The 26817-nt window shown below is 58.1% G+C and overlaps 2 protein-coding genes across 2 annotated transcripts in view; both read left to right on the forward strand.

The window, feature by feature from the left end:
• The window catches only part of AGRN (agrin), an 80102-nt gene extending 62825 nt beyond the window's left edge, over window positions 1-17277 (forward strand). Inside the window, 24 exon segments of the mRNA XM_029065172.2 lie at window positions 350-778; window positions 1121-1267; window positions 2031-2158; window positions 2636-2750; window positions 2889-3008; window positions 4984-5259; window positions 5403-5595; window positions 5831-6046; window positions 6164-6284; window positions 6286-6359; window positions 6361-6383; window positions 6806-6940; window positions 7228-7336; window positions 7553-7717; window positions 7838-7949; window positions 8587-8598; window positions 9187-9303; window positions 9418-9610; window positions 10233-10320; window positions 11355-11378; window positions 12884-12916; window positions 14150-14374; window positions 14794-14897; window positions 15076-17277. Of these exon segments, the coding sequence (XP_028921005.1) occupies window positions 350-778; window positions 1121-1267; window positions 2031-2158; window positions 2636-2750; window positions 2889-3008; window positions 4984-5259; window positions 5403-5595; window positions 5831-6046; window positions 6164-6284; window positions 6286-6359; window positions 6361-6383; window positions 6806-6940; window positions 7228-7336; window positions 7553-7717; window positions 7838-7949; window positions 8587-8598; window positions 9187-9303; window positions 9418-9610; window positions 10233-10320; window positions 11355-11378; window positions 12884-12916; window positions 14150-14374; window positions 14794-14897; window positions 15076-15233 (3317 nt within the window). The 3' untranslated portion in view covers window positions 15234-17277.
• Window positions 17278-21439: 4162 nt separating this feature from the next.
• Window positions 21440-26817, forward strand: part of LOC100086381 (tyrosine-protein phosphatase non-receptor type 11-like) — a 28623-nt gene continuing 23245 nt past the window's right edge. Inside the window, exon 1 of the mRNA XM_029066790.2 lies at window positions 21440-21549. Within this exon, the coding sequence (XP_028922623.1) occupies window positions 21536-21549 (14 nt within the window). The 5' untranslated portion in view covers window positions 21440-21535. The remainder of the gene's footprint in view (window positions 21550-26817) is intronic.

Raw genomic sequence — 26817 nt, forward strand, 5'->3', positions numbered from 1 at the left:
TGAATTTCTCCATGCCTCAGTTCTCCTGTTCACCCGCCTACTTAGCTTCTGAGCCTCATTTGGGCAGGGGCTGTGTGCAGCCTAATTAACTTTTCTCTACCCCAGGCTTAGAACCGTGTTTGACATCATAGTAAATGCTTAACAAATACCATATTTATTAAAAGAAAACAAGAAAAAAATAGGCCCTTTGATTCCCAGACCCCTGCTCTATCCACTGCTTCTGCCCTCTTCCAGCCTGTCCCCAAGTCCCCACTCTGGACACTCCCACCCCTCTCTATCAAGGTGGTCTTCCCCAAACCTAACCCTATTCCTTCCTGTTGTGAAACACCCCAACCTGTGTCTCTTCCAGAATCTGTGACTCATGGAGCTGTGCCCACACAACCAGCCACAACCGTACCCATAGCTCTGCTCACACAGCCCCCAGACCAGCCCCACCCCCGGGCCCCGAGACCCACATCCCAGGACTTTGAGCCCCCAGCGGAGCCCAGGATGCCAGAGCCAGGGGCTACGGTGCCAAGGACCAGACCACCTGGGACCACTCCCCATCCATGGCCCACCACCCGACGGATCACCACAGCCCGGCCCTCCACCCCGGCCTGGACCACGGCTCGGCTGCCCACCCAGGCCCGGACCACGGCTCGGCCTCCCCTGAGTGCTCCCATGGTACTGACCCCGCCCCCACCACCAACATTCAGCGAGTCGGAGTCAGGCAGCGCGGAAGGCAGTGGAGATGAGGAACAAAGTGGCGACCGGGAGACCAGTGGGATGGGATCTGCAGGTGAGGCTGGGCCTGGTCCCCTCCAGACCCCCACCCAGACCACAGCAGTCTGGGCCCCAAAACCTGGTGCCATTTGCCAGGACTATGCCTATGAGTTGGCAAGAGGAGAATGGAGGGGATGCCTCGGTCAATAGATAAGCCTATGTGGGCACCTTCAGGCCATCCATGACCCTCCCAGTCATTGCTCTGGCGAAGGCCTGTGCTTGCCCATCCCCATACCATTCCAGACCCCTCATGGCCAGGGGCCTCACCTACCTTTCCCAGTTTCCCAGCAGTTAGCCTGAACCCCTGGCAACTCCCCATGCTGACACCCATCTCCCCCCGCCGACCTCTGTGGAGCAGGGCAGGAGAAAGAGGAGGAGAGGGAAGAAGAGAGCAGGACAGTGCCCACGCCCGCTGTCGAGAGGGCTTCATGCTACAATACGGCCCTGGGCTGCTGCTCAGATGGCAAGACAGTGGCCGTGGACACCGAGGGGACCAACTGCCCAGGTGAGGGTGTGTTCACCTTGACCGAGTGGTCCAACTGGACACCGCACTTGGTGGGGGGACAGGGAGGGCGGGACGGGCAGGCCTGGAGTGGCTAGAGCTCTGACTGCACAGATCCCTGGGGAAGAGGGATGGTCCTCTCCCCCACCCGTCCACTTCCTAGTGGGCACTGCCAGGATGAGAGCCGCCTGCCCTGTCTCTTTGCTTCTCTTCTACCCTGCGATGCCTGGCACAGCCGCCTGGCTCACAGGAGGCTCCACTTTCCTGGGCCAGGGCAGAGCAGGGCTGGAGAGGTGAGTGGAGGGCCAGATTGGAGGGGAGGTCTCCGGGAGAGCCATTCTGGGCTGGGTGGGCCTTGGTGTGTATATGTGTGTGCCTGGGGAGGCCTGTGTGTCCTATTCCTGCATGTGCGTGGCCACGTGTGCACTGGATGCATGAGCAGCCCGTCCTCCTGCCCCCACCTGGGGGTGAAGTGGAGGCCGGCAGTTCTGGTTAACATTTCTCTCTTGTCGCCCAGCCAGTCCAGGGGGGTTCGGCGGTGCCGGCCGGAGCACAGAGGACTCAGTCTGGTATCCCCCTGCCCCACCCTCTCCCTTGTCAATAACACCCTCCATGTCCCCACCAGAGCCATCCACTAACCCCCATGACATGTTGCTGCCACATCTCTGCCCCTGCCCGGAGAGGCCGGTCAGAGGTCAGTGCTGAGCCGGGGTGTCCGGTAGGGCTCTCATGGCCTCTCCCCCCGACCCCATCCTGTCCCCTGCAGCCACCAAGGTGTTCCCAGGGGTCCTCGTGCTGGAGGAGGTGGAGGGACAAGAACTGTTCTACACTCAGGAGATGTCGGACCCCAAGTCCGAGCTGTTCGGAGAGACAGCCCGGAGCATTGAGGGCGCGGTGAGCCGGTGCTCCGCCTCAGACCTTGCCCCTGCCCATGCCTGTGCCCCTACCCTGATCCAGTACCTGCCCTCATCCCACATCCTGCCCCTGCCCATGCCCTGCCACAAACTCTGCCCCTGGCCTGGCCCACTCCAGCCCCTGCCCTTACTTGGCCCAATCCCTCGCTTGCCCTCCCTTACCCCTACTCTCACTCCCAGTCCTGCATCTGTCCAGGGTCCCAATACCACCACTCTTCCTTGCCTGCAGTGGAAGGGATGTAAGTTAGACTTGGGAAAGGGTCTGAATACTTTCCCCAGTACCTCTCCTGCTTTTCCCCACTTCTGCAAAGCAGGGCAATGGTGGGCTCAGGGACTCATGGAGGTTGGGGGAGGGAGGGCCCTTGGCAGGGGTCCAGAAAACCTGGGGGCCTCATGGGGGCTGCCAACCCGGGTTGTGGACCAGCCCTGACCCTCAGCCTGGACATCTGCACCACAGCTTGATGACCTCTTCCGAAACTCGGACGTCAAGAAAGACTTCCGCAGTGTCCGGCTGCGGGACCTGGGGCCAAGCGGCTCTGTCCGTGCCATAGTGGATGCCCACTTCGACCCCAGTGAGTACCCGCCCCAGGAGAAGGACCACTGATCCAGCAGTGGCTGACTGGTTGAGGGATTGGAGTTGGGGAGGGGCCATAGGCCACTTCCTGCAATCCCTGTAGCTTCATTCTGCCCCACTCTGTCCATCTCCCCAGCCACAACCTTCACTGCCCCCGATGTGGCTCGAGCCCTGCTCAAGCAGATCAGAACATCCAAGAAGAAGGCCATTGTGGTGAGAAAGCCACAGCAAGACCACGTGAAATTCATGGACTTTGGTAAGCCCTCAGTCCTGCTCCTGCCCCCTCCCCAAGCCCTGCTCCCTTCCTCTGCTCCCAGACTTATTCCCCTCCCCTAGTTCCGCTCCCGTCTCCCAGACCTGCTTCCCTCCCTCCATACCCACCCCCCTCCCTCCATAACCTGCTCCCCCAACCCACTTTCCCACAAACTCTCTGGCCCTGCATTAAAGACATCCAGGGCTCTTGACGTCAGAGCCCTGGGCCAGGCCCCCCAGATCCACAGAAGTGTTTCTGAGGAGGGGGGTTGTCCTCCTTCCCTTTCCTTTTGTCCCCCACCCCTCCTTTGCCCATGTCTGGCTCTGGGCCAGTGAAGACTCAGAAGAGATGCCAAAAGGGGCTGGCTGTAGGGTAGAGCCATTGGTCAGGGATTTGACCCCACAGTGACCCTGGTCAGAACAGAATTTTGAGAAATCTCATCCATCCCCGTCTTTAATAATAATAATAATAATAATAATAATAATGTTGGTATTTGTTAAGCGCTTACTATCTCTTTAGGCTGGATGTCCCTCCCTCAACCCCAACACCAGGTCTGGGAGAGGGGTCTCCTCAGAAGCCACGGAGAAGCAGCGTGGCTCAGTGGAAAGAGCACGGGCTTTGGAGTCAGGGCTCATGAGTTCGAATCCCAGCTCTGCCACTTGTCGGCTGTGTGACTGTGGGCAAGTCACTTCACTTCTCTGTGCCTCAGTTCCCTCATCTGTAAAATGGGGATCAAGACTGTGAGCCCCACGTGGGACAACCTGATTCCCCTATGTCTACCCCAGCGCTTAGAACAGTGCTCGGCACATAGTAAGCACTTAACAAATACCAACATTATTATTATTATTAAATCCCTGAGAAGCGGCATGGTCTAGTGAATAGAGCAAGGACCTGGGAATCAGAAGGACCTAGATTCTAATCCTAGCGCCGCCACTTGTCTGCTGCTTGACTTTGGGAAATCACTTAACTTCTATGTGCCTAGGTTACCTCCTCTGTAAAATGGGGATTAAGACTGTGAGCTCCATGTGGGACAGAGACTGTCCAACCTTATTCGGTTTTTTATTTCGTTTCTTAAATAGCATTTTTTAAGCTCTTACTTTGTGCCAGGCACTGTACTAAGCACTAGGATAAATATAACCTAATCATGTTGAGAAGCAATGTGGCCCAGTGGAAAGAGCAGGGGCCTGGGAGTCAGAAGCCCTGTGTCCTAATTCCGACTCTGCCACTTGTCTGCTGTGTGACCTTGGGCAAGTCATTTAACTTCTTTGTGCTTCAGTTACCTCAACTGTAAAATCCTACTCCCTCCTACTTAGACTTTGAGCCCCATGTGGGACAGGAACTGTGTCCAACCTGATAAGCTTGTATGTAACCCAGCATTTAGTGCTTGATACACAGTAAGCACTTAACAAATACCACAAAAAGAAACAAAAATGACACTGTACATGAGGCATGGGGGGCTCACAGTATTAATTCCCATATCACAGATGAGGTAACTGAGGCATAGAAATATTAAGTGAGTTGCCCAAGCACACACACCAGGCAAGTGGTGGAGCAGGGGGAAGAACCCATGTCCTCTGATTGCCATACTGCTCTTTTTACCCCAGAACTTAGTACAGTGTCTAGCACTTGGTAAGTCCTAACAAATACCATAAAAATAAACAAAACCCACCCCTAAGATCAGGAAAGCCTCCCTGTTGTCTAACTCAACTTCTTCTGCTGCATCCAACCCTCCTCCTCCTGCATTGCCCTGGAGGTTGAGTGGGTTGTTTGCTCCTCCTGCCCCCCCAGAAATTGGGTGAAGCTGCCAGTGACTCCTGCCAGACCTCCAGGATCACTTCCCTGCCCCGTTCTCTGGGGAGAATTCAGGGATCAGAGGGAATGCTGGGCAAAGAGACTCCTGCCCAGACCCTCCCCCTTCCCCTCCACCTCAGCTCTGGCACCATCCAATACCTACCCCACCCCACCCCCCCCGTTTCAGACTGGGTGCCCACACTCTTCACCACCACGGCCACCACTACAGCCAGCGGCACCACCAGCTCTCATCGGACCACCCGTCCCCCGGGAACTCCCCGGGCCTTGTCCCCGGGCCATTTTCCGGCCGCCACCACCCCCCGCCATCTAGCTGCCACGAGCCGGTCGCCCCCTCGGCCCTGTGACTCGCACCCATGTCTCCACGGGGGCACCTGCCACAACGAGGACAAGGACTTCACCTGCAACTGCCCAGCCGGTTGGGGGGGTGCTGTCTGTGAGCAAGGTGGGTGGCTGTGGGGACGGAGGGGGGGGATCTCTGTACTGACCCACCCAGTGGGAGAGAGAGGGCTTGCCTCCCTGATGACCCTCAGTGACAGGAGGCAAGGGGAGCATCTGAGCCTTTGCAGACCTCCTTTCCCATTTCAGCTGTGCACTATTCGATCCCGGCCTTCGGTGGCCAGTCGTACCTGGCCTTCCGGGTTCTGCGTGCCTACCACACCGTGCGGGTGGCCATGGAGTTCCGGGCCATGGAGCCGCAAGGTCTCCTGCTGTACAACGGGCAGAATCGGGGCAAAGACTTCATCTCCCTAGCGCTGGTGCGGGGCTTTGTGGAGCTCAGGTGCGGCTGGGCACGGGGAAGTGGGACAGGGAGGGCTGGCTCCGGGTTGCCCTTACGCTTCCACCCCATACCCCATACCCCAGTACTCACTCAGCCTCTCCATGCTAACTCAATCTTCCCTTCTCCATGCCCACTCAGAGCCGCCGGTACCCATTCAGCATCCCCATGCCCACTCAGCTTTCTCTCAGGCCCCCTCCATGCTCAACCCAAATGCCTCCTTCCTGTCTGCCCACAGGTTCAACACAGGGTCGGGCACAGGCACGGTAACCAGCAAGGTACCTGTGGAGCTGGGCAAGTGGCACCAGCTGGTGGTGAGCCGGAACCGGCGCAGTGGGTCCTTATCTGTGGATGGGGAGCCCCCCGTGACCGGCGAGAGTCCCATCGGCACCGACGGCCTGGACCTGGACACTGACCTGTTTGTGGGCGGGGTGCCAACTGACCAGTTGGCCGTGTGAGTCTGGGGGAGGGAAAGGGCTGCTGCCTTGGTGCTTCACCAAGGGGACTGGTGAAGAGAAAGGAAGCTGGGGGCCTGGGTCCCACTGAGCCCACCTGTCCCATCTCCACACAGGGTGTCTGAGCGCACGGCGGCCATGGCTGGCCTCAAGGGCTGTGTCCGCCTGCTGGATGTGAATGATCGGGGCTACGAGCTGCAGGAAGAAGGCAGTGATGTCCTCTATGGCTCCAGCATTGGGCCAGTGTGGGGACAACCCCTGCCAGGGCTCACCCTGCCACCATGGGGGCACCTGCCACATTCAGGAAGCTGCTAATCCACTGTTCCTGTCTGCCTGGTATACAGGTGTGGGGGTGGGGCAAGACCCCGGGGGGATTCGTGGGGGGTGGACGGGGGACCCTATCTGCCTGGCTACTCCAGTGCAGGGGTATGGGAGTAAGGCAAGGGAAGGGGCAAAGGAGCCTGACTGCCCGACTACATCGGGGCAGAGGGGTGAGGTCAGGGCCAAAGGAGTCTGGCAGTGGGGCACCAGGCAGGAGGAGGCAGGGACACTGTCTCACATGAATCAGTGAGAATCAGTGAGGGTGCAGCCACTTTATCCCTACAGCCATTGCTGAGGTGGAGCTCAGCTGCCACTTACCTAGTACTGATCTTGCTTGGTGGCCTGTCAGACCCTGGCCAGCTGCTCAGAGGGGAAGGGGCAGGGAGGGGCCTCGGTCGCACTGACCTCCTCCCCTATGCCCCTGCCTCCACCCCCAGGTCCCACCTGCGCTGATGAACGAGACCCCTGCCAGCCCAGCCCTTGCCACGGAGCTGCCACCTGCCTAGTGCTGCCTGACGGAGGGGCCAAGTGCAAGTGCCCCATGGGGCGCGAGGGTGAATTCTGCCAGACAGGTGGGTCCTGGCATCACCGGGGCAGGAGGTGGGGGCGAAGAGGGCGGACAGGGAAAGAGACCCAGTATTACCCAGGAAGGGTAATTACAGAGGGGTCCTTGTGTTATCTGACGGGAGGATGAGGGGCTTAGGAGGGATGTGGTGGGGCATGAATGATGGGGCCGGGGGCAGAGAGAAGCTGCTCCGGGGCCATTATTGTGATGGGGTGGGGGACAGCGGGCTCAAACAGAAGCCTACCTTGGGCAAGCAGAAGTTGACTTCAGCCGTGATGTCCACTCCTTCTACAGTCACAGACCAGGACCAGGAGCTGGGTCACACTGCACCCTTCCTCCCCCAGTTCAATGGCTTCTCCTTCCTGGAGCTGAAAGGGCTTCACACCTTTGGGGGTGATGTGGGGTGAGTGACCCAACCCCCTTCTTCCCCAACCAGTGGCTAGAAGGGGCCCAGGCAGAAGTAGGTCGGGGAAGAGGACATGGGAGTTGCAAGATGCAGTAGGAAAACCTCACCTCTTGGACCCTGCTGAACTGGGCTGAACCGGGCCGGGGGAGGCATCCAGCACAGAGGCAGGGTTGAAGGGATGACCTCTGACTGCTGGGCGGGCTGATGGTGCAGGAAGAAGATGGAAATGGAGGTCATCTTTCTGGCCAAGAGCCCCAGCGGCCTCCTGTTTTACAACGGGCAGCGGACGGATGGGCGGGGAGACTTTGTGTCCCTGGCTCTACACGACGGGCACCTAGAGTTCCGCTACGACCTGGGCAAAGGGACAGCCGTCATCCGGTGAGCCAGCCTACCCTCACCCCTGCCCTTAGGGCTTGGGGCCCGGTCACTGAAGGGGACCCTGTCGTGCCTCCACCGGGGGTGTGGGGGGAGTCGCTCACCCCTTCTTTCCCTGGCCAGGAGTCGGGAGCTTATCACCCTGGACACCTGGACCAGCGTCTCCCTGGAAAGGAATGACCGGAAGGGTGTCCTGCGGGTCAACGGTGGGGAGAGAGTCCTGGGCGAGTCACCGGTCAGTCCTGGTGGGGTCTGTCCATTTGTTTACCCCCCACCGAGAGGTTCAGCGATCATGGGTTGGGGGAGGCTGTCAGTGGGGTTGGGGCCTGGGTGGGGTGGGGATAGGGGGCCCGAGGGACTGGGAGCTGGAAACAGGCTCCTGGGTTGTTTGGGTCCGGCCTGGCCTGATGCCTGCTCTGGGCAGTTTCTCCTACCCCTTTGCTCTCCTGCCTCACAGTCCCCTTCCCCAGGGCCCGGGACCCCCCCACCCTACCCTGCCCTCTGATGCCGCTGGTTCCCTGTGGCCTTTCCCACATTCTTCCTGTCTAAGGCCTGCTGGGAAGGAAGGTGGGATGGAGGGGGCAGGAGTTAGGTCCCTGCCTGCCTCCCTCCTCCCCTACTTCCTCTGTCCCCTCCCTGGGAACTCTTTCTGCCACACCCCTGCCTGCTGGACCAACACACTGATCTGTTTTCTCTTCCCCCACCCTCTTGCTCCCTGCTTCTCCTTCTCCCCTTCTCCTCTGCCCTCAACCCCTCTCCTCTTCCCCCTTCTCCTCTCCCCTCCTCCCTCCTCTTCTCCTCTCCTCTCTCCCCATCTCTTGCTCTCTTTCCTTTCCCACAATGTCATGTTTCCCCGCTGTCCTGGATTTCAGAAATCCCGTAAGGTACAGATAAGTATGCCCCCCTGCCTGCCCCTCCCCTCATCGCTGTCTCCGTCCCCTCCTCACTTCCCCTCCACCCCGTCCACCAGCCATTTCTGGTCTGTAGAGTAGCCACTGCTTGTGCCTGTCTGTTCCCCCTCCCACCCCATTTTGTGATCTCGCTCGCTCTTACAGTGACTCCATCACCACCCAGTCATTTCTGACCCTTTCTGTGTAATTAGCTGTATAGCTAGATGCATGGGGCCCCTGGGTTGGGGCACTAGGGAGGGTTTGGGGTGGGCATAAGTATGGACACAAGCTGGGCACTGGGGTGGGAGGTGGACTGTGCCCTGAAAGCAAGGGGGCTCTGCAGACCCCCACCCCAACAGTTGAACTGTGGTGGGGGGAGAGGGAAAATGTATTGTGCTCACTGGCTGGAGGGAGAAGAGGGGGCAGGCTTCCCTGACCGTGTGTCCTTGACTGAGGGGCTGCCCCCTCCCCAAGAAGCCCCCCAATCTACAGCCATCCACCTTGCCAGAGCAGGCTGAAAGGAGGGATCTGGTCGCGCTGGGCCCCCCCATGCCTCCCCTCACTTGAGGTTCCTCCCCACAGGTACCCCATACGTCCCTGAACCTGAAGGAGCCACTATTCGTGGGGGGCGCCCCAGACTTCAGCCAGCTGGCCCGGGCAGCTGCCCTATCCTCTGGCTTCCAAGGGGCCATCCAATGGGTAAGTATCTGCCAATGGGCAGGGGGCCAGCGGCCAGAGGTTATCTTTGGGCGGTGCATCATCCAGGGGCAGGGGCCTCTAAACGTGAGCCCCCCTCGCTCCTGCCCCCCCCAGATCTCCCTCCAGGGGATCCCGCTGCTGACCAAGGCGAATGTCCAGGCGGCTGCTGCAGTCTCCCAGTTCCATGGACACCCCTGCACGCGGGCACCGGGCCAGCCGTGTCACCATGGTGGCTTGTGCCTTCCCAGGCTGGACACCTATGAGTGCCAGTGCCTGAGAGGCTTCTCGGGGGGGCACTGCGAACAAGGTGAGAGGTGGACCAGGAGCTGGGCCTGGGCCGGGGAGACTGGGTGATGAGGCTGGAGTGGTTGGAGCTGGGGCTGGGGCTGCGACTGGCCGGGGGACCCAGGAAGATTGAGTGACTAATCTTCTGTGGGCCTGGGCCGGGGGGACTGGGTGAGGAGGCTGGAGTGGTTGGAGCTGGGGCTGGGGCTGCAACTGGCCAGGGGGACCCAGGAAGAGTGTGGTTCTGATCTTCATCTTCCCCAAGGGTAGACTGAGTGACTAATCTTCTGAGGCAGATGGGTGGATTGACCTCTGGGCAGTCAGGCCCTATCCTCTTCGTCTAACTTCGGAATCAACTGTCCACCCATGGGGTCACACAGTCACAAAAGATAGCTAGCCTTGAGCCACGCCTGGCCTGACTAAATGACTCACTTCCTTTGCCCCCCTTCCACTCTGACTCTGTGTTGCTGTCGAACCGTCTCAGCCTCGGTCAGTCTCTGTCCGAGACTGTAAGCTTGTTGTGGGCAGTGAATGTGTCTGTTATTTTGTTATATTGTATTCTCCCAAGCTCTTAATACAGTGCTCTGTGCGCAGTCAGTACTCAATAAATACGATTGACTGACTGACTCTCCACCCCCTCCCAGTGCTCATTGAGAAGTCAGCCGGAGACCCAGAGGCCATTGCCTTTGATGGCCGGACATCCATCGAGTACCACAATGCGGTGACCTCAAGGTAACCCTGGCCCCTTCCCACTCCCCCATCCCCACACTGCCACCATCTCTCCAGCCTCCGGGCTGTTCCCCATTGTGTCCTCCAGCCCCTACCCCTGCACCGACCTTCTGCCTGCCTCTCCGTCCTTCTGTCCAGCCCTCTGTCCATCTCACCATCCTCTGACACAGCCCAGGCCCTGTTCCACCCCAGCCAGGCCCCCCTGCCCCTGTCCCTACCCCTGCTCCAGGCCCTGACACTGTTCATACCCCAGCCCTGCCCTGCTCCATGCTTGTCCCTGCCCAGCCCTGGCCCTGTTCCAATTCCTGCCCCTGCCCAGGACTCAGTTTGGAGCTCCCAGTCTTGTGTTCTGAGAGCTCCGTAGCCTGTGCTGGCAAATAGCTACTCACCCACTCTGTAAGCACAGAAAGGAAGGAGGAGGGTGGGGGAGAAGCTGGCAGGACCACCAAATCCTGTGCCCAGGCAGAGGGTTCTCTGATCCAGTATCACCTCTCTCTGCACTCGGGCCCTGGGGGCAGGAATCAGAGGTTAGGGTTGTCTTGCCATCCCAAACCTGCCCAAGGGCTCCTGGCAGGCACTTGTGAGGGGCCAACACCCCATACCCATGGGGGAGTGGGGTCGTGGGTTCAGAGTGAGGGTTCCTGTTTCCTGAGTAAGTCCATCCTTGAGTTAGTCCATGAGAAGCAGCATGGCTTAGTGGAAAGATCATGAGCTAGGGAATCAGAGGTCATGGGTTCCAATTCCTGCTCTGCCACTTGTCAGCTGTGTGACTTTGGGCAAGTCATTTAACTTCTGTGCCTCAGTTACCTCATCTGTAAAATGGGGATTAAGACTGTGAGCCCCACATGGGGCAGCCTAATTACCTTGTATTTACCCCAGCACTTACAATAGTGCTTAGCACATAGTAAGCGCTTAACGAATACCATTATTATTATTATCCTTTCCATTTCTGTGGAGTCTACCCCCACCTCCTGGTGTCCCTCTGTTCATTTTCTGTGTGTCTGTGCTTCCTCACTGTGTGTTTCTTTGTTTCCAAGCCAACTGACCAATGAGATCCCAGCGTAAGTAGCTCCAGCTATCCTTTTGGTTACTGGGGGGAGCCACCAGGCAGTGTAGACAACATCTGGCAGGGAACCAAAGGGCATAGAGGATCGGGGTGGATGAAAGTGAGGGGCTGGAAGTTCAGCTACAGCAAGAGGGATTCAGATCAGGCCCTAGGGATTGTTTTCTGCAAGTGTTGTAAGGCTCCAGGGTATGGGGGAGGAAGGGGATCCCCTTTCCTGAAGTGCTGAGTGATCTTAGGCCATTGACTCACCCTTTCTGGTCTTTAGAGGAGAGGGTCCTTTCCCTGGTTCCTCCCCTGGCCTCCGGAAACTTCGGAAGAGAGGAGGGCAAGCCAAGGTCTATATCTCCAGGTTGAGTTGGTGCCTGGTCAGGGAGGGGTGGATCCTGAGCCCTGGGGGACAGTGATCTGAGGTTGGAAAGGCCCCCAAACTCCTAGCTGATTTGGCTCATTTTCAGTTCTTGCAGACATAGCTGTTGGGGGCCAGGCTGGGTTTGGGGAGCCCTGTTTTGACCGAAAGAATTGGGGCTAGGCAGGGAAATCCCGACACCATGGACCCCACAGCACTGACTGTTTGCTCTTCCCAGAGGTAGTCCAAGCATGTGTGTGTAGGTGTGTGTGTGTATGCGTGCACCTATAGGAGAAATTTCACTGTCAGTGGTGTTTTCAGCTACGTATCAAGAACTGTTCTGTATGTGCATTGATCAATCAATGGCATTTATTGAGTGCTTTCTGCATGCAGAGCACTCTACAGACCACTTATGGAGAGTATGGTGCAACAGAGTAGGTAGACACATTCTCTGCCCACAACAAGTTTACAGTCTAGAGGACTGAATGGATGTGTGTGGAGGGAAGGGTGTAGGGGGTTACCTATAAGTGAATTTCACTGTCATTGGAGTCTTCAAGTTCATATCAAGAACTATTGTGTTTGTGTGTGTGTGTGTTGGGCTTATGTGTCCCCTGCCCTCCACCCTGTCAATCCTGATTGAGTTGGAGGTTGCTGCAGGAAGGACCGGGGGCCAAGTATATGTCTGCCCAGTTGAGTGGAGTGCAGTGGAGCAGCCTGCTTGTCGCTGCGGGGCCCCCACCCACTCACCCAATTCGTTTGCAGCCGAGGGTCATCCAAACCTTCTTCATGGGGCAAGGAGAGGCAGAGACCGCTAAGAAGTGACTTAGGCTAGACAGCAGGGAGGACTTCCCGGTGTCAGGCCAGGTAACGAGGTGGCTCGTGGCCCCTCTCCCTGGGAATTGGTAGCTGAAGGGATCCCATAGGTCTAGGCCAAAAGGAGGGGGTCTTTCCACTGGAGGCACAGGACTGGACTGGATGATCGCAGATGTGGACTAAAGGTCTCGATGAAGCTCCCAGCACTGTCCCCTGTTCAGCAGCTAAAGGGTGGGGTCATCAGGACAAGAGACCCTCCCCTGCTGCCTATCCTCCCCTTTCCCCGCGCTGGCCGGCTATTTCTATTCCGCTTATTGCTTGCCTCTCTCCCTGCGCCTCAGTCCTGCTGGTTCGGGCTCAGCCAGCGAGCCCAGGTGAGTCTCTCAGGCTGCCACTCTGGCCAAACACCTCTGCCCACCCCTCTCCTCACCCACCGCGGTGCTCTGACCCACCACATCTCTCTGCTGCCTCTGTCTCTGCGGTCTGCTTCTCTTTGTCTATGCATCTCTGTTACTTCATCTCTGCAACTCTCTGCTTCTGTTACTATGTCTGTATCTCTGCCTCTGTGTGTTTGACTCTCTCAGCTTCTCTATCTCTGCAGCTCTCTGCCTCCGTGTGCCTGAATCTCAGCTTCTCTATCTCTATTACTGTGTCTGCATCTCTCTGCCTCTGTTGCTGTGTCTCATTCCCTCTGTATCTCTTGACATGCCTCTGGGACTCTCCACATCTCTGGGTGGTTTGGGCCTTTGGCTCTAAGAGGCACCCAGCTCGCAGGCTCCAATAGCCCCAAGATCTGGGATGTGGGAGTGGGGTGGAGGGGATGGAGCCTGGGACTGAAGTGTTACCTCAGCGAGAGCAAGGATCCCCCCGCCACCTGCTCCTTGCCCGTCTCAGATGCTCAGCTCTGAGACCCTTGGCGGGGACTTGGACCATGGGTGCTGTAGTGTCCCTTAGGAGCTGATGGGGGCTCTAAGTCTTTGTGTGGGGGGTGGGGGGGTGTTCAGGAGGCTAATACTCTCTGAGGGTAGGGACAATCAAATGGTCAGTGGTATTTATTGAGCACTTACTGTATGCAGAGCACTGTATGAGGGGAGGAGCTCCTCTTGGAGTGGGCTCCAGGCCGTGGCGGAGTTGGATGTGATCCTGATACCCAATTTCTCCCCCCCTCTCCCACACACATCCTTGTTCTGGGATGAGTTTTGGAGAGCTTGTTTTGGGGGGGGCTGGTCTTTAACCCCATTATTCTGACAGAAGAGGCAGCGTGGCCTAATGGAAAGAGGACTTGGATTCTAATCCTGGCTCCACCACTTGTCTGTTGTGTGACCTTGGGCATGTCACTTAACTCCTCTGCACCTGTCCTCCTTCCTATGTAGACTGTGAGCCCGAAGTGCTCAACCTGATTATCTTGTACCTACCCCAGCACTTAGTATAGTGCTTGGCACCTAGTAATCGCTTAACAAATACCACTTTGAGAAGAACAGTCCACTTCTCCCTGCAGCTTGGGGGTGGGGAATCTCAGATAGGGGAGCCAAGGGGCTGAGGCCCTGTCCCTGGGCTCCTCCTCCTCGGAAGTCCCCTGACCACATCCCCCAACCCCTAACCTCTAGTGAGAAGGCCCTGCAGGCCAACCACTTCGAGTTGAGCATCAAGACGGAGGCCACCCAGGGGCTCGTGCTGTGGAGTGGGAAGGCCACAGAGCGGGCCGACTACATCGCCCTGGCCATCGTTGATGGCCACCTGCACATGTCCTACGACCTCGGCTCCAAGCCTGTCGTCCTCCGCTCCACGGTGCCAGTCAACACCAACCGCTGGGTGCGGGTCAAGGCTCACAGGTCAGCTGCCGACCCGGCGGGGATGGTGGAGGGAGATGCCACGGAGCACGTGGGGGTGCCAGTGCAGTCATGCCCATCCCACGTTCTAAGAATGGGAGGGGGAGTCCCAGGCCACTGGCTCAGACACTATTTCAAGCCTGGCCTGGCCTGGTTGGATGCCCGGCGTGGCTAAGATGCCGGAGGCCCTGTCCAGGAGGGTGGCCAGGCTGGGCAGCTGGACAGCTTGGTTGGGGATGGAGGAATGGGGAAGGGCGGCGAAGGGGGTTGGGTGGGTCGGTGAGGAGGAGGGTTGGTAGGGCTCCTGGTGCCATTCCAGCTCTGTCCAGCAGATGGTGCTGTAGCTGCTGCCGGAGGAAGAGGAGGGGTACAGTGGGTGCTGGGGTTACTCCATCCTCCCTCTCCCCTCCCTTCTGGTACAGGGTACACAGGGAAGGGACCCTGCAGGTCGGCAATGAAGCCCCCATCACCGGCTCTTCTCCGCTGGGGGCCACCCAGCTGGACACGGACGGGGCCCTGTGGCTGGGTGAGATGCTTGGGGGTTTTGGGGGGTGAAGGGTTAAGAAGACAGGTTGAACAGGGTTTGGGGAGGGAGGGAGACAGCGGACCTCCAGAACAGACACACCTATCCCGGGGGACAGTGGCCAGATGCTTAACCTTAGTGTCTGGACTGACTCTCATGCCCCCCATCCTGCCCCCTCCAGGAGGAGTGGAGAAGCTGACCGTCACCCACAGGCTGCCCAAGGCCTATGGCACCGGCTACATTGGCTGCATCCGAGATGTGCTGGTGGATGGCAGAGAGCTGCACCTGGTGGGTGACGCCGTGAACAAGCCCACGATATTACAGTGCTCAGCCAAATAGCGCCCGCCCGGCCCTTGGCCTGGGCCCCCATCCCCCGTCCAGCCCCCAGCCCCGCCCCGCCGCCACCACCGGCTACTGTAATTATTTTCTATTTTTGTAAACTCTTGCTTGTTTTTATATCATTTGTTATTTGCCCATGGGTTGGAGACAGAGGACCCTCACCCGCACGCCTGGGGCAGTTGGGGTTATGTGGGACCTCTGACCTTTGACCCTGGCTGCGGGACTTCCGGGGCCGTGGTAGGACGGAAGCCAGCGAGATTCATCCCGCAGGAGAAGCTCCCAGAGTTTGCAAGGGGACATCAAGGACACAGGGGACAGCAGAAGTTCTTCCGTGGGGCTTTCCCCGACCTTCTCCAAGTCCCATTTTCTTCCATTTTGCCCCCAACCCCAGGAAGGGTGAGGGAGGTAGCTGGGCCGACCATGGCAACGGCCTTCGCTTCCATCTGGTGTTCAGAGGTGGCCGTCCGACCCCAGCCCAACCCCTTTGGCTTGAAGCGGGGTGGGTGGGGGTAGCCAGAAAGCCAGTTGGTCCACTCACCCCTCCTTCCGCTCCTTTCCCATGGCCTCTGTCCCCTTCTGATTTGTGTTTGTAATTTATGTGTGTAAGAGTCTGACTGTATTTGGGGATTTTTAATGCACTGCTTAACCCCCCATCCCCACCCAACCCTCGGGGCCGTGTGGACCATTTCAGAGCTAGGGCCCCCACCCTGACCCCCCTCCACCCGGCCAGGTCCTAGCTCTCTGCATTTGATGGGGGCAGGGGCTGACTGTCCCCCCTCCCTCCACTAGACCCAGTCCTCAGCCCAGCAGCTGGGACATCTATTTTTAGCCAGACGTGCCCCAGCCCGACCTGGCTTGTCCCTGCTGTTGCAGCTAAAGCCCCCTCCCCTCTGTGCCCCTTCCTACCACCCCCCAGGGATGGGGGAAATCAACCCAGTGCAGAGAGCTTTCTCTGCCATGCTCCTGCCACTCCCACCTCTGCCACCTCTGCAGCCCAGCCTGCTAGAGAACTCACGGAGACCTGACCTGGCCTGACCTGGCCTGACCCCAGAGACGCCTTCTGATTCTCTGACTCTGAAGCGACTCTATGTAGGGACCAAAGCCAGAGCTGCTGTTGCCCACAATGTGCCCGACTAGGCAGAAGCCACCCTGTCTCTTCCCATCCCAACTCCCTCTCCCCCTCCCACCTTCTCCACCTTCACATGTGTCTACATGCATGTTCAGTCCATTCAGCCCTGCTAACCCTAGGGCCCGCAAGAAGGTTACTGTTGTATTTGCTCACCACCAGTCACCCCGCTTCCTGGCCTCACCCCGACTTGAGGGCCCTGATGGGCTGGTCTCGGCCTGAGCAATTCCTCAGCATCCCTCTTGTGCCTGGGCTTTGGCTTGGAAAGTGCTGGCCGCTGGGAGGTGGTGGATATGTGAGTAATTACAATAATCACATCTGCCTATTTCTTCAAGCAGAGCGACCCTCCCCACCCCTGGGAGTTGGGAAGCACCAAACTCTAGGATGATAGGGGAGGGAGTGGGGGCCAGACACTGATGTCTCTCAGTCATCGAGGCTCAGGGAGCCCTCGAGGGGCTACAACTAGCCCCCTTGACTTTACCCCTTAGCCAGACCCTGTTTCCCATGAAAAATCCCTCTCAACCTCGCCACTTCTGTGGTTGTTCCCCACCCCCAGTAAGGGCATGGTGATAGCCCATTAAAGTGAAACCCTAAATCCCCCTCAGTCTGCAGTCAGAGCCCAGATCCAGCCCGTTAGGGGCCCACTGCAGAGGGGAGGGTTCTCCTCGAGTGGCAGCTGGGGTAGGGACAGGGAAGTAGGGGTCAGTTTTTAAGGGAAGTCCCAGGGTGGGGGGTGGGTGGAATCTTGGGGGGATATTTTCCAGTTCGTCCACGCGGCCGCATGTTTCTCAGGTGAGACTCCGGGACACGGGGTCCCGCTGTTGGCCCGGGGGTGGGGTGGGGTCCAGCATGATGTAACCGTTACTAACTGTGTCTTTGTCAATCACTGCGAAATAAAGTTTGGAAACTTGGGCAGAGCAAGGGTGTGGAGCGTGATGCCAGATCCCGCTCCTCCACCTTCCCATCTGGCAGAGATGGGAAATTGGGCCCCAAGCAGGGACAGTCCTATTTGGATGCAGGAGGATGGATAGGATGAACTCTGGTAGGTCATGCCCAACCCAGGACTTTTGGCGGGTATCCAGAAAAACTCAGCCTCCTCGTTCCAATCAGTATATAGCCTAAGGTTTGCAGGGGGGTGCGGGGGAGGGGGTGGTACACTTGATCACAGACATTGGTGGGAACTGGAGGGAGGAATGGCAAGCCACCCATCCCCACTCGCTTAAACACATTTTTCGGGAAGACTGGGAAAGGCAGGATTTTAATTTTTTTAATAGTATTTGTTAAGAGCTTACCAAGCACCTTACTAAGCCTGGGGTGATCAGATGATCAGGCCAGACATAGTCTCTGTCCCATATGGAGCTCACAATCTAAGAATCAATCAGTCAATCACTCAAATGCATTTTTTGAGCACTTATGTGCAGAGCATTGTACTAAGCTCTTGCTCTTGAGCAGCAGCGTGACCTAGTGGATAGAACATGGACCTGGGAGTCAGAAGGATCTGGGTTCTAATTCCATCTCTGCCATGTGTGTGACCTTGGGCAAGTCACTTCACTTCCTCTGTGTTTCAGTTACCTCATCTGTAAAATGGGGATTAAGATTGTGAGCCCCATGTGGGACAGGGACTGTGTCCAAACCAATTTGCTTGTATCCACCCCAAAGCTTAGAACAGTGCTTGGCAAAGAATAAGTGCTTAAGAAATACCATTATTATTATTACTGGGAGAATACAATTTAACAGAGTTGGTAGACACGTTCCACCCACCACAAGCTTAAAGTCTACAGGAAGTAGGAAAAAGTAGGATTTAATTCCCATTTTTACAGATGAAAAAACAGAGAAATGAAGTAACTTGTCCAAGGGCAGGCACATAGCAGGCAAGTGGTAGAGCCAGGATTAGACCCCAGGTCTTCTGACTCCCAGGCCTATGCTCTTTCTACTAGCCAAGTTGCTTCTTTGGGTGGTGATGCCATCTTGGTCAGAGGCGGGATGCAAGGGATGGTCCTGCTAACCTTGAGGTCTGATCCTGCCCCTGCCCACCTGGTGACCAGAGTTATCCTGCCACACACCCTTAAGGTGAGTGGCAAGCAGGCTTCGAGCCATTGTCTGCCCAGCCTATGTCTGCCGCTGATCCCCCTTTTGGCCCGAGCAGGGCCTGGGAGTGGTCCCCTTGGGTCAAGTGTGTCCTGTTCCCTCTGCCTCAGATTGAGACCTTGCGGCTTCAGGAAGGGTCAGGCCATCTGATGCCTTGGGGCAGAACTAGCCCTGCTGCTGCGAGAGTAAACAGCTGGGTTTATAAATAAAAAATCAAGCTCTGGGAAAGCCCCCAGGGAAGGGGGAAGGGGCGGGGAGGGGAATGAGGGTGGGGTCTGGGCTGGGCAGGAAGCTGGAAGTCAGAAACTGCAACTCTGGACAGGGCTGGAGACGGAATAAACCCTCAGATCACAGAGGTTATGGGCCAGGAGGGGAGCAGAGAGGCCTGGGTCTCCCCATTCCCCCTCCCACACCCACACATCCCACCCCCGCTCCCACTGTGCGTTCCTCCCCTCTCCAATTCCTGTCTGACCTCTGGGCCGAGTCTCAACCTCGATGCCCCCTTCACTGTCCCCTCATCCTCTTGTGGTTGATCTGCCGTTCCTCCAGTCCCCTGGGGCTGCTGAGCTTGCTTGCCGGGAAAAGGAGCTGGGTCTGGGAAAAAGGCTAAGGCATCTCTGAGTCCTCAGGGCTGGGGATTCGGAAATCATTATCAGCTTCGGTGGCGCAAGAAGCAGCAGCATGGCCTAAAGGAAAGAGCAGGGACCTGGCAGTTGGAGGACCTGGGTTCTAATAACGGGTCTGCCTTTTTTTATGGCATTTGTTAAGCATTTACGTTACTTCAAGCACTGTTCTAAGCTCTGGGATAGATGCAAGTTAGTTAGGATGGACACAGTCTCCATCCCACATTGGCCTCACAATCTATGTAGGAGGGAAAACAGGTACCGAATCCCCATTTTTCAGCTGAGGAAACTCAGGCACAGAGAAGTCGAGTGACTTGCCCACAGCAAGTAAGTGGTGGAGCCAGGATTTGAACCCAGGTCTTCTAGCTCCCAGCGCCGTCCTTTATCACTAGAACATGCTATTTCTCGCCACTTGTCTGCTGTGTGACCATGGGAAAGTCACTTAACTTCTCTCTGCCTCAGTTTCCTCATCTGGAAAATGGGGATTCCCTCCTACCTAGACTGAGCGTGGCGTAATGGATAGAGCATGGGCTTGGGAGTTAGAAAGTCATGGGTTCTAAACCCAACTCCGCCACTTGCATCCAACTCCGCCACTTGCCTGCTGTGTGACCTTGGGCAAGTCACATAGCTTTTGTATGGCTCAGTTACCTCATCTGTAAAATGGGGATTAAAACCGTAAGCCCTATGTGGTAAAGGGACTGCCTCAGTTACCTCATCTGTAAAATGGGGATTAAGATCGTAAGTCCCATGTGGGACAGGGACTGTGTCCAACCTAATTGTGTTGTATCTAGACTGTAAGCCCCATGTGGGACAGGGACTGTGTCCAACCTAATTGTGTTGTATCTACTCCAGTACTTAGAACAGTGCCTGGCACAGAGTAAGCACATAACAAATGCTATTATTATTGCATGGGACAGGGACTGTGTCCAACCTAAATATCTATCCCAGCGCTTAGAGCAGTAAGTGCTAAACTATTATTATTATACATTATGTATACTGCGTTATTATCCTTCTATAACAATAAAACCGTAGTAATAATAATAATAATAATACCTCTCCCACCCCAGCCCGTTCAGTGTGGCCTAGGGGCGGGTGCGAGGAGTTGATCCACTAAATCCGGTGGCACAAACCTGGCCATTTTCGTTGTGTCCCAAAAATGGAGGGAAGGAGAAAGTGGAGGGGAAATTCTGGGTGCAAATTCCACCTCCGAGGTCGCTCAAGGAAACAAGGCTACCCCCGCCCCCGTCACACCCAACATCTTCTCACCGTCCCTCGGTCCTCCGGCCTCCCTACTGCTCTGCAGCTCCCCGCAGCTCCCCCGGGTCACAGCCCGTGGAGCCCCCAACCGTGCAGCGAGTTCAGCCTCCCCGCTCCCCCGACGGGGCCGTAGCTCCGTCTCGGTCCGGGGGCGAAGGCCGGAGAATAACCGTTACCAGTGGTTCAGCACGTGGGGTCTCCGCCTCCGGTCCCAGGGCCGAGACCCGGCAAGACACCGAGCAGGGAAGGAGCAGGGGGTTTCCGGAGGGGAAAGTGGGGGGCGGCGGGATGAGCGCTAGTCTTGACCCGGGGGTGGGGGGTCTGCTCGGCCCGGGTCGGTATATTTAGGAAATGATAGCGAGAACCGCTTTAAAAATAGCCGGACGGAGGAGGGAGGGCCGGGGGCGCATTCTCTGGCGGGGGGGGGGGGGGGGCGAGTGTATGCACCCCTCCACCCTCGGGCTGGTAGAGCGAGGCCGGGTCCGGTCAAAGGGAGGGGCAGCGGGGGTGGGGGTCCTCTCCTGCCCGACGATCACTTCCCTCGGACAGCCCTCCGCCCCATTTTGATTGGTTCACGCTCGGAGCTTTATTCTGCCCCGGGGTGCAGGGGCAGGGCATAATAATTATTATTATGGTAGGTGTTAAGCCCTTACTGTGTGTCAAGCACTGTTCTAAGCGCTGGAGTAGATACAACGAAATCAGGTTGTCCCAGGTGGGACTCACAGCCTTAATCCCCATTTTACAGGTGAGGTCACTGGGGCACAGAGAAGTTAAGTGGGTTGCCTAAGGTCACCCAGCAGACAGGTGGGGGAGTCGGAATCGGAACCCACGTCCTGTGACTCCCAAGCCCGCGCTCTTTCTACTAAGCCACACTGTCTTCCTGTCTCCCCATCGCTTCCCCTCCAAGTCCTAGAACTTGCCCAGGTAACAGCGCTCCGTCGGAGCCGGGCTCGGAGCAAGGCCCGGGCCCTTTAAGAGCAGGGACGGGACCTGCGAGACCCAGATAAATGGGTGGGGCCTCCCACGCAACCCCGTGGTTTGCGGTCCCATGTAGGGCCCTGGGGGGGGTGGGTGGTGGGGGGTGGGGTGGGGTCTGCCCTTGTAGGGGGGTGGGGGGGCGGGGATTAACCTCCAGGACTGAGTTGCGTGCCGGGCCCCGGCCCCAACCCGAGTTCGGAGCGCACAGCGGACGGCGGAGCGGCGCGGACATGACTTCCCGCAGGTGAGTGTCCGTCCCCGCGGCGTCCATCCTCTCCTCCCGCAGGGCCCAGCCCCACGGCCCGGGCTCCCCTCCCGACGGCTGGGGGACCGGGACACCAGGGATCAAACAGAGAATTGAGAGAGGGGAGAAAAATCAGGATAATCGAGGTGGGAGCGCGCGTTGGTTTTCCCACCCTGATTACGGGAGTCCTAACTTATCAGATCTCCGCTTTGCCCGTGGGGGACGCGCCTCGGGCATCTGTGACCTCTGGATACCGGGACACGGGATCAGTGTTGGGCAGGGGCGGGGTAGGACCGGCCCCGCTAAGCCCTGGCCGCGCGGGTTTGATCCCTCCCAAAGGAGTCATCCTCCTGTCGGCGGCAGCTGCGGGACCCCAGGACGGGACCTGGGTCCGTTTCCTACCACCTTGCCTCGGTGTGCCTGTTTGTGAAGCGGGTCCGCTACAGGGTCCGGCTCGGGTCCTCCCGGGCGCGCCCAAGCAGAGAAAGCGGCCCCCCGAGTGGGCAAGCCTTGCCGGGAAGCCCTCCGGAGTTTCCCCTCGTTGGCTGGGGCTTGGGGCGCCGAGCATGAAAACCAGAGGTACTCGGTAGGGATCGGACGCCGATGAGGGGCCTGTCAATCAACCCAGCCCCTAGCTCCACCTCCCACCGGTCCGGCCGGCCTGGGTTTGACCCACCGCCCTGTCTCTCGCCTTGCCCCCTAGCCTTGGGTGGCGTCGACACCCGTTTGGGGTCTACACTAGCTGGTGGGCGCTTCTCACGCTAGGACTCCTCCACCCTCCCCGCCTTCAGCTCGGACTGTCGCCCTCTTGGGCGGTCCTATCTCTGTTCCGCCGGCTAGGCTATAGACAGTTTCTCCTTCGGCGTTCCTGGGGGGAGGGGAGTGGGTTGCATACCGGCGACCGGGAGAAGGAAGGGAGAATGGGGTTGTTGGCGACTTAGGGAGGAGTCGTGATGGAGTCGACCTCCGTCACTCCCAGGATCAGTGGAGAGCCGTTCCTAGTCCCTCCCTGCCCCACTCGGCCCATGGACTCGCTGTCCCATTCGGCCCCAAGACTCAGGCCCCATATCGAGGCCTTCATGCCTTCGGGAAGGAAATGGTCTGGGCCGGCAGTTTAGAGTTGAAGTGGGTGGGGGTCTGCGGCCTCAATTGCTGCCTCTGTCCCTCGAAGAAGATAGGGGACCGCTGGCGCCAGTTAACCGATGGGGACAGGGGGTAGGGGAGCACCCTGGGAGCAAAGGGCGGCCCTGAGGTCAGAGGTCTTCAGCCCCTGGATGGTCGGTTCCGTACCCCCTCATCCCCCCATCTCCCCTCCCACCAGGCCTGGGGACCCTGCCACTCAGACAGGGGGTCTTGACTCCCACGCCCCGCAACCCAACCCTCCTTGCGGGTGCTGCCCCCCGAGATTGTGGGTGTCCGGGACCCGCGGCCTGGAAGTCGCTGGGCCTGGAGGCCGAGGCTTGGGCCCGTTTTGGTGGTGAGGGTGAGAAGCCCAGGGGGACGGGACCTGCTTTCCTCTCCCGGACTGGTTTTCTCTCCACTCAAGGGCGGTGCCCGCTCTGCTCCGCTCCCGGTCCCGCTCCTGGAGCCTCCAGGGATGGCAGCTGCGCGGGGTCAGGGACGGGCTGGACTGAAGGACTCAGGCCCTGGTCTGCCATCGCCTCTCACTCTCCCTCCCAAGCACCTTCTTTCTCCCCATCTACTCAGAGCTGCCTCTAGTCCCCACTCTCCCCAACCCCCGGCCCCTGACTCTCCCTTCCCCCGCTACAATGGAGCGGGTTCCGGACGAATCTCTGCCCCCCGCCCCCTCCCCACCGCCTTCCACGGCCGCCGCGCCCTCTCCCCCGGCGGAGAGGACACATGTGTTTCCTGCCGGGAGCTGCTGGAGGGGGATGGGGGCGGGGTCTCGATCACCAGCCTGCCCATCCGCCTGCCCATCTGACTTCGGACGGAACCACTGGTTCCTGCCTGCCCCCACCACCCCTGTCCTTTGTGGGGGATGGGAGGGCATCTCAATCCTTTTCCTGGGTCTTGAGGACCCTGGTAACAGCGGTCCGCATGGAAGGGCTGGTTGGAAGCTGCTTAGGAGGGGTCAGGCTACATGTTGCTGTGCCCCTCCGCACCGGCCACCCCCTTCCCCCACCCTGCTCAGGCTGCAGGAAGCTGTGGGGGGCGCCAGGAGCTGACCGAGCCCTGGACCAGGCTTCCTGCCCGAGGACTAAAGGCAGGAGGAAACTCCCTCTAAACGGCACCGGAAACGGGGCCAGGAGCTTCTTACTGCTTGTGCTGGTGTCCGAGACGCTGCCCCCGGAACTTACTCCTGACTCTGTGTCCGTCTGTTTCTGCTGGATGTGCCTGGCTGATCTCCACTCAGGGTGTGGGCTGGAGACCCAAACTGTCCCCTGAGAGATGAGCGGCCTGAGCCCTCTGCTTTGCCCTGGACTGCTGTTGTCAAGTCAGTCTGTCTATCGTATTTACTGAGCTCTTACTGTGTGCAGGTTGCAGTTCTAAGCGCTTGGGAGAGTACAGTATAACAATAAGCAGACACATTCCCCAGGTCCTCCCCTAGCCCTCCCACCAGAGCCCAGGGGTGTCACTGACCCTTGACCACCCCCTGGACCAGGGCTGATAGTAGCATTTAATCCTGGGTCCCTGACCAGCCTCGACCTGGTCCCATCTTGGCCAGGCTCTGTGCCCAGATGCAGGTCCACACGGTAGCGCTTCCTCCCACCGACACCTACACTGTGTTTCCGTAAGAATGAGTGACTCGGGCACTCCGCCCCCGGCTGTCCCAGGTCTTGAGGCAGGCGTCCATCCTACGCGGCTGGTACAAATAGCCAGCCTCCCTAAGCAGGGAGCGGGACTACAGGTGGGACCCCATTCTAAGGCTAAGCTGCCTGTTGGCCGGCAGTTTTTCTGATCTAGATTTTCTCTGTGGCCACCAGGGCCTGTCCAGATCCGGACTTTCAGTGTAGCAGCTTCCCCAGAGAGCTCCCTTGTCCAAGACAGCCCTGTCCTTTCCCGGCCAGGAGCTAACGACCCTCCACCCCACCAGTTCGAGACTGTAATGCTTTTCACCCTGACTGGCTCCTGCCCTGCCCTGCCCCCATATTCCCAAGCCCTCCCCTGTGCCACCTCCACGGAGCCCTTCCTGATTGTTTCTCACCTGGCCTGAACACTATACAGAATTAACCAACCCTTGAAGGAGGTGCCAGGTCACTCAAGGGGGAGTCTGGTCTGCTGCTCAGGTTGGGTTGCTGCCTCTGGAGGAATTCTCAGTGGTACCGCACGACTGGGGACTGGGCTGAAGGGCCAGGGACTCAGACTCAGGTCCTCTCTAGCCAGGGAAAGCATCGGTCACTGAAATGGGTCCTGTCCCCAGCCTCCCTCCTCCAGCAGTGGGCTCTGTTTTGGGCCCTATTTTTGATGCTGGTGGATCTTACCAGAACAGGGTCTGGGAAGAGGTTGATCCATCCCACTACTCCTCCCCAAGGGCAGGCGGGCTCCCATTTGGAACTCCCCAGTAACTGAGATCAAAAATTTCCTGATGGGTGTTCATTCATTCAATCATATTTATTGAGCACTTACTGGGTGCAAAGCACCGTACTACATGCTTGGGAGAGTACAATATAACAACAAATAAACACATTCCTGCCCACAACGAGCGCTCACAGTCTAGAGGACAGATATCAAGGAATAAGCTGCCGAGCCCTACGCCTCTAGCCCCCTTTCTCTGGTTAATGAACCTGGGCCCCAGGAGTCATCTGCTTGGGCTGTTCAGGGTCAAATGTACCCTCCTCCTGGCTGACCCAGCCCAGTTAGACACTGTGACTCAGGCTGGTGGGGAATTTATCCAGTCACCGGACCCCATGGCCCGAGTCGGACCTTACAGGCAGAGGCAGGGCCAGCCCGGCCCAGTGACAGAAAAGCCAAAGAATAAAGCCTCAGTTTACCCTGATCCCCTGCTGTCCAGGGGGAGGGGCATCATTTGAAAGTAACCCCCCCATTCTGCCACATCCATAGCCCCTCTGCTGGTAAAATCTCCTGGATTCCCCACAGAAATAGGTCTCACAGCTCTTCCAAGGGGACCCAGATGGGCCAGGTATGGTGCCCCAAGCAGAAAGTCTCTGCAGCTAATTTAGTTGCCTATGCTCCGGGTCTCCTGGAAAGGGCTGGCAGGACCAGAAAAGGTGATTGGCGGAGGCCCCTGGGGGTCTCTGGCTGCTCCAGGCTGACCCATACTAATGTTCATCAGGGTGTAGTCCTTTGCACTTGTCTGGCCCCTTCCTCTTCATGCAGAGAGTGGGGCTGGACTACTGGAGAATGACCAGTCCCAGTGGGACTACACAGGGCTTCTCAGGGCCGTGTTCAGTGGGTGGATTTAACCACTTTGGACCCTGACCCAACACACACACACACACACACACACCACACCCACATCCCCCCCCCCCCCCCCGATATCCTTCCTGGGGAGAAGCTTGTCCAGCTACTATCTCTTGGCCTCTCCCCCATCAACTCCCTGAGGACCTCCTCCCCCACCATCCCTATGCCCTTTCCCCTTCTTGGGATGGGGGGGACAGGCTAAACAGACAGACAGATGGACAGGCACTGCCAGGGAAGCCCCAGACTTGCTCATCCTCCCAGGCGGAGCCTGCCCCTGGCTTGACCCAAACCACTCCCGGACTGTCTGCTGTCCTGTTGTCACTGCTACCTTTGAGTGAGCACTTACACTGCATGTCACACTGTGCTGGCTGCTTAGAGACATGCGTAAAAACAGAATCAAACCCCATCCCGGCCCTCAGAGGGCTCACAATTCAGTCCGACCCAGAAAGTACCTTAAACAGTGACGCAAGATTTCTTTGCACGGCACCGTGATTTCCTCCCCCCCAAACCGGCCACCCACCCTTCCTGCCTTCCTCACTCAACAGTCCAGGAAAATCTCTGACGTTCTAAAGTGTATGAAAACTCACCCCCGGCTCCTGCCTCCTGTTGGGGAGGGAGTTTTCTCCGTCCATCTGGAGAAAGGTCAAACTGGTCACCTGAACGATCTCATCCTTTCGAGATGGCCTCAAGGGTTCCAAAGCCCTAAACTCCATTCAAACGTCTTCTCCCACAAAGGTGACTCTGCATGCAAGGGCTGACCCGCAGTCTGGGCTTCCCAGGTCCTCATCACAAAGACGGAGAGGCAGAGATGGCCGGGGGCCGTCTGTCATGGAACGTTGTCCCTCTTTGACTGACTTCACTGATTACTCACATGTCTTGTCCCTG

The sequence above is a fragment of the Ornithorhynchus anatinus genome, chromosome 5, assembly GCF_004115215.2.
Source record: "Ornithorhynchus anatinus isolate Pmale09 chromosome 5, mOrnAna1.pri.v4, whole genome shotgun sequence".
In the NCBI taxonomy this organism is placed as follows: domain Eukaryota; kingdom Metazoa; phylum Chordata; class Mammalia; order Monotremata; family Ornithorhynchidae; genus Ornithorhynchus; species Ornithorhynchus anatinus.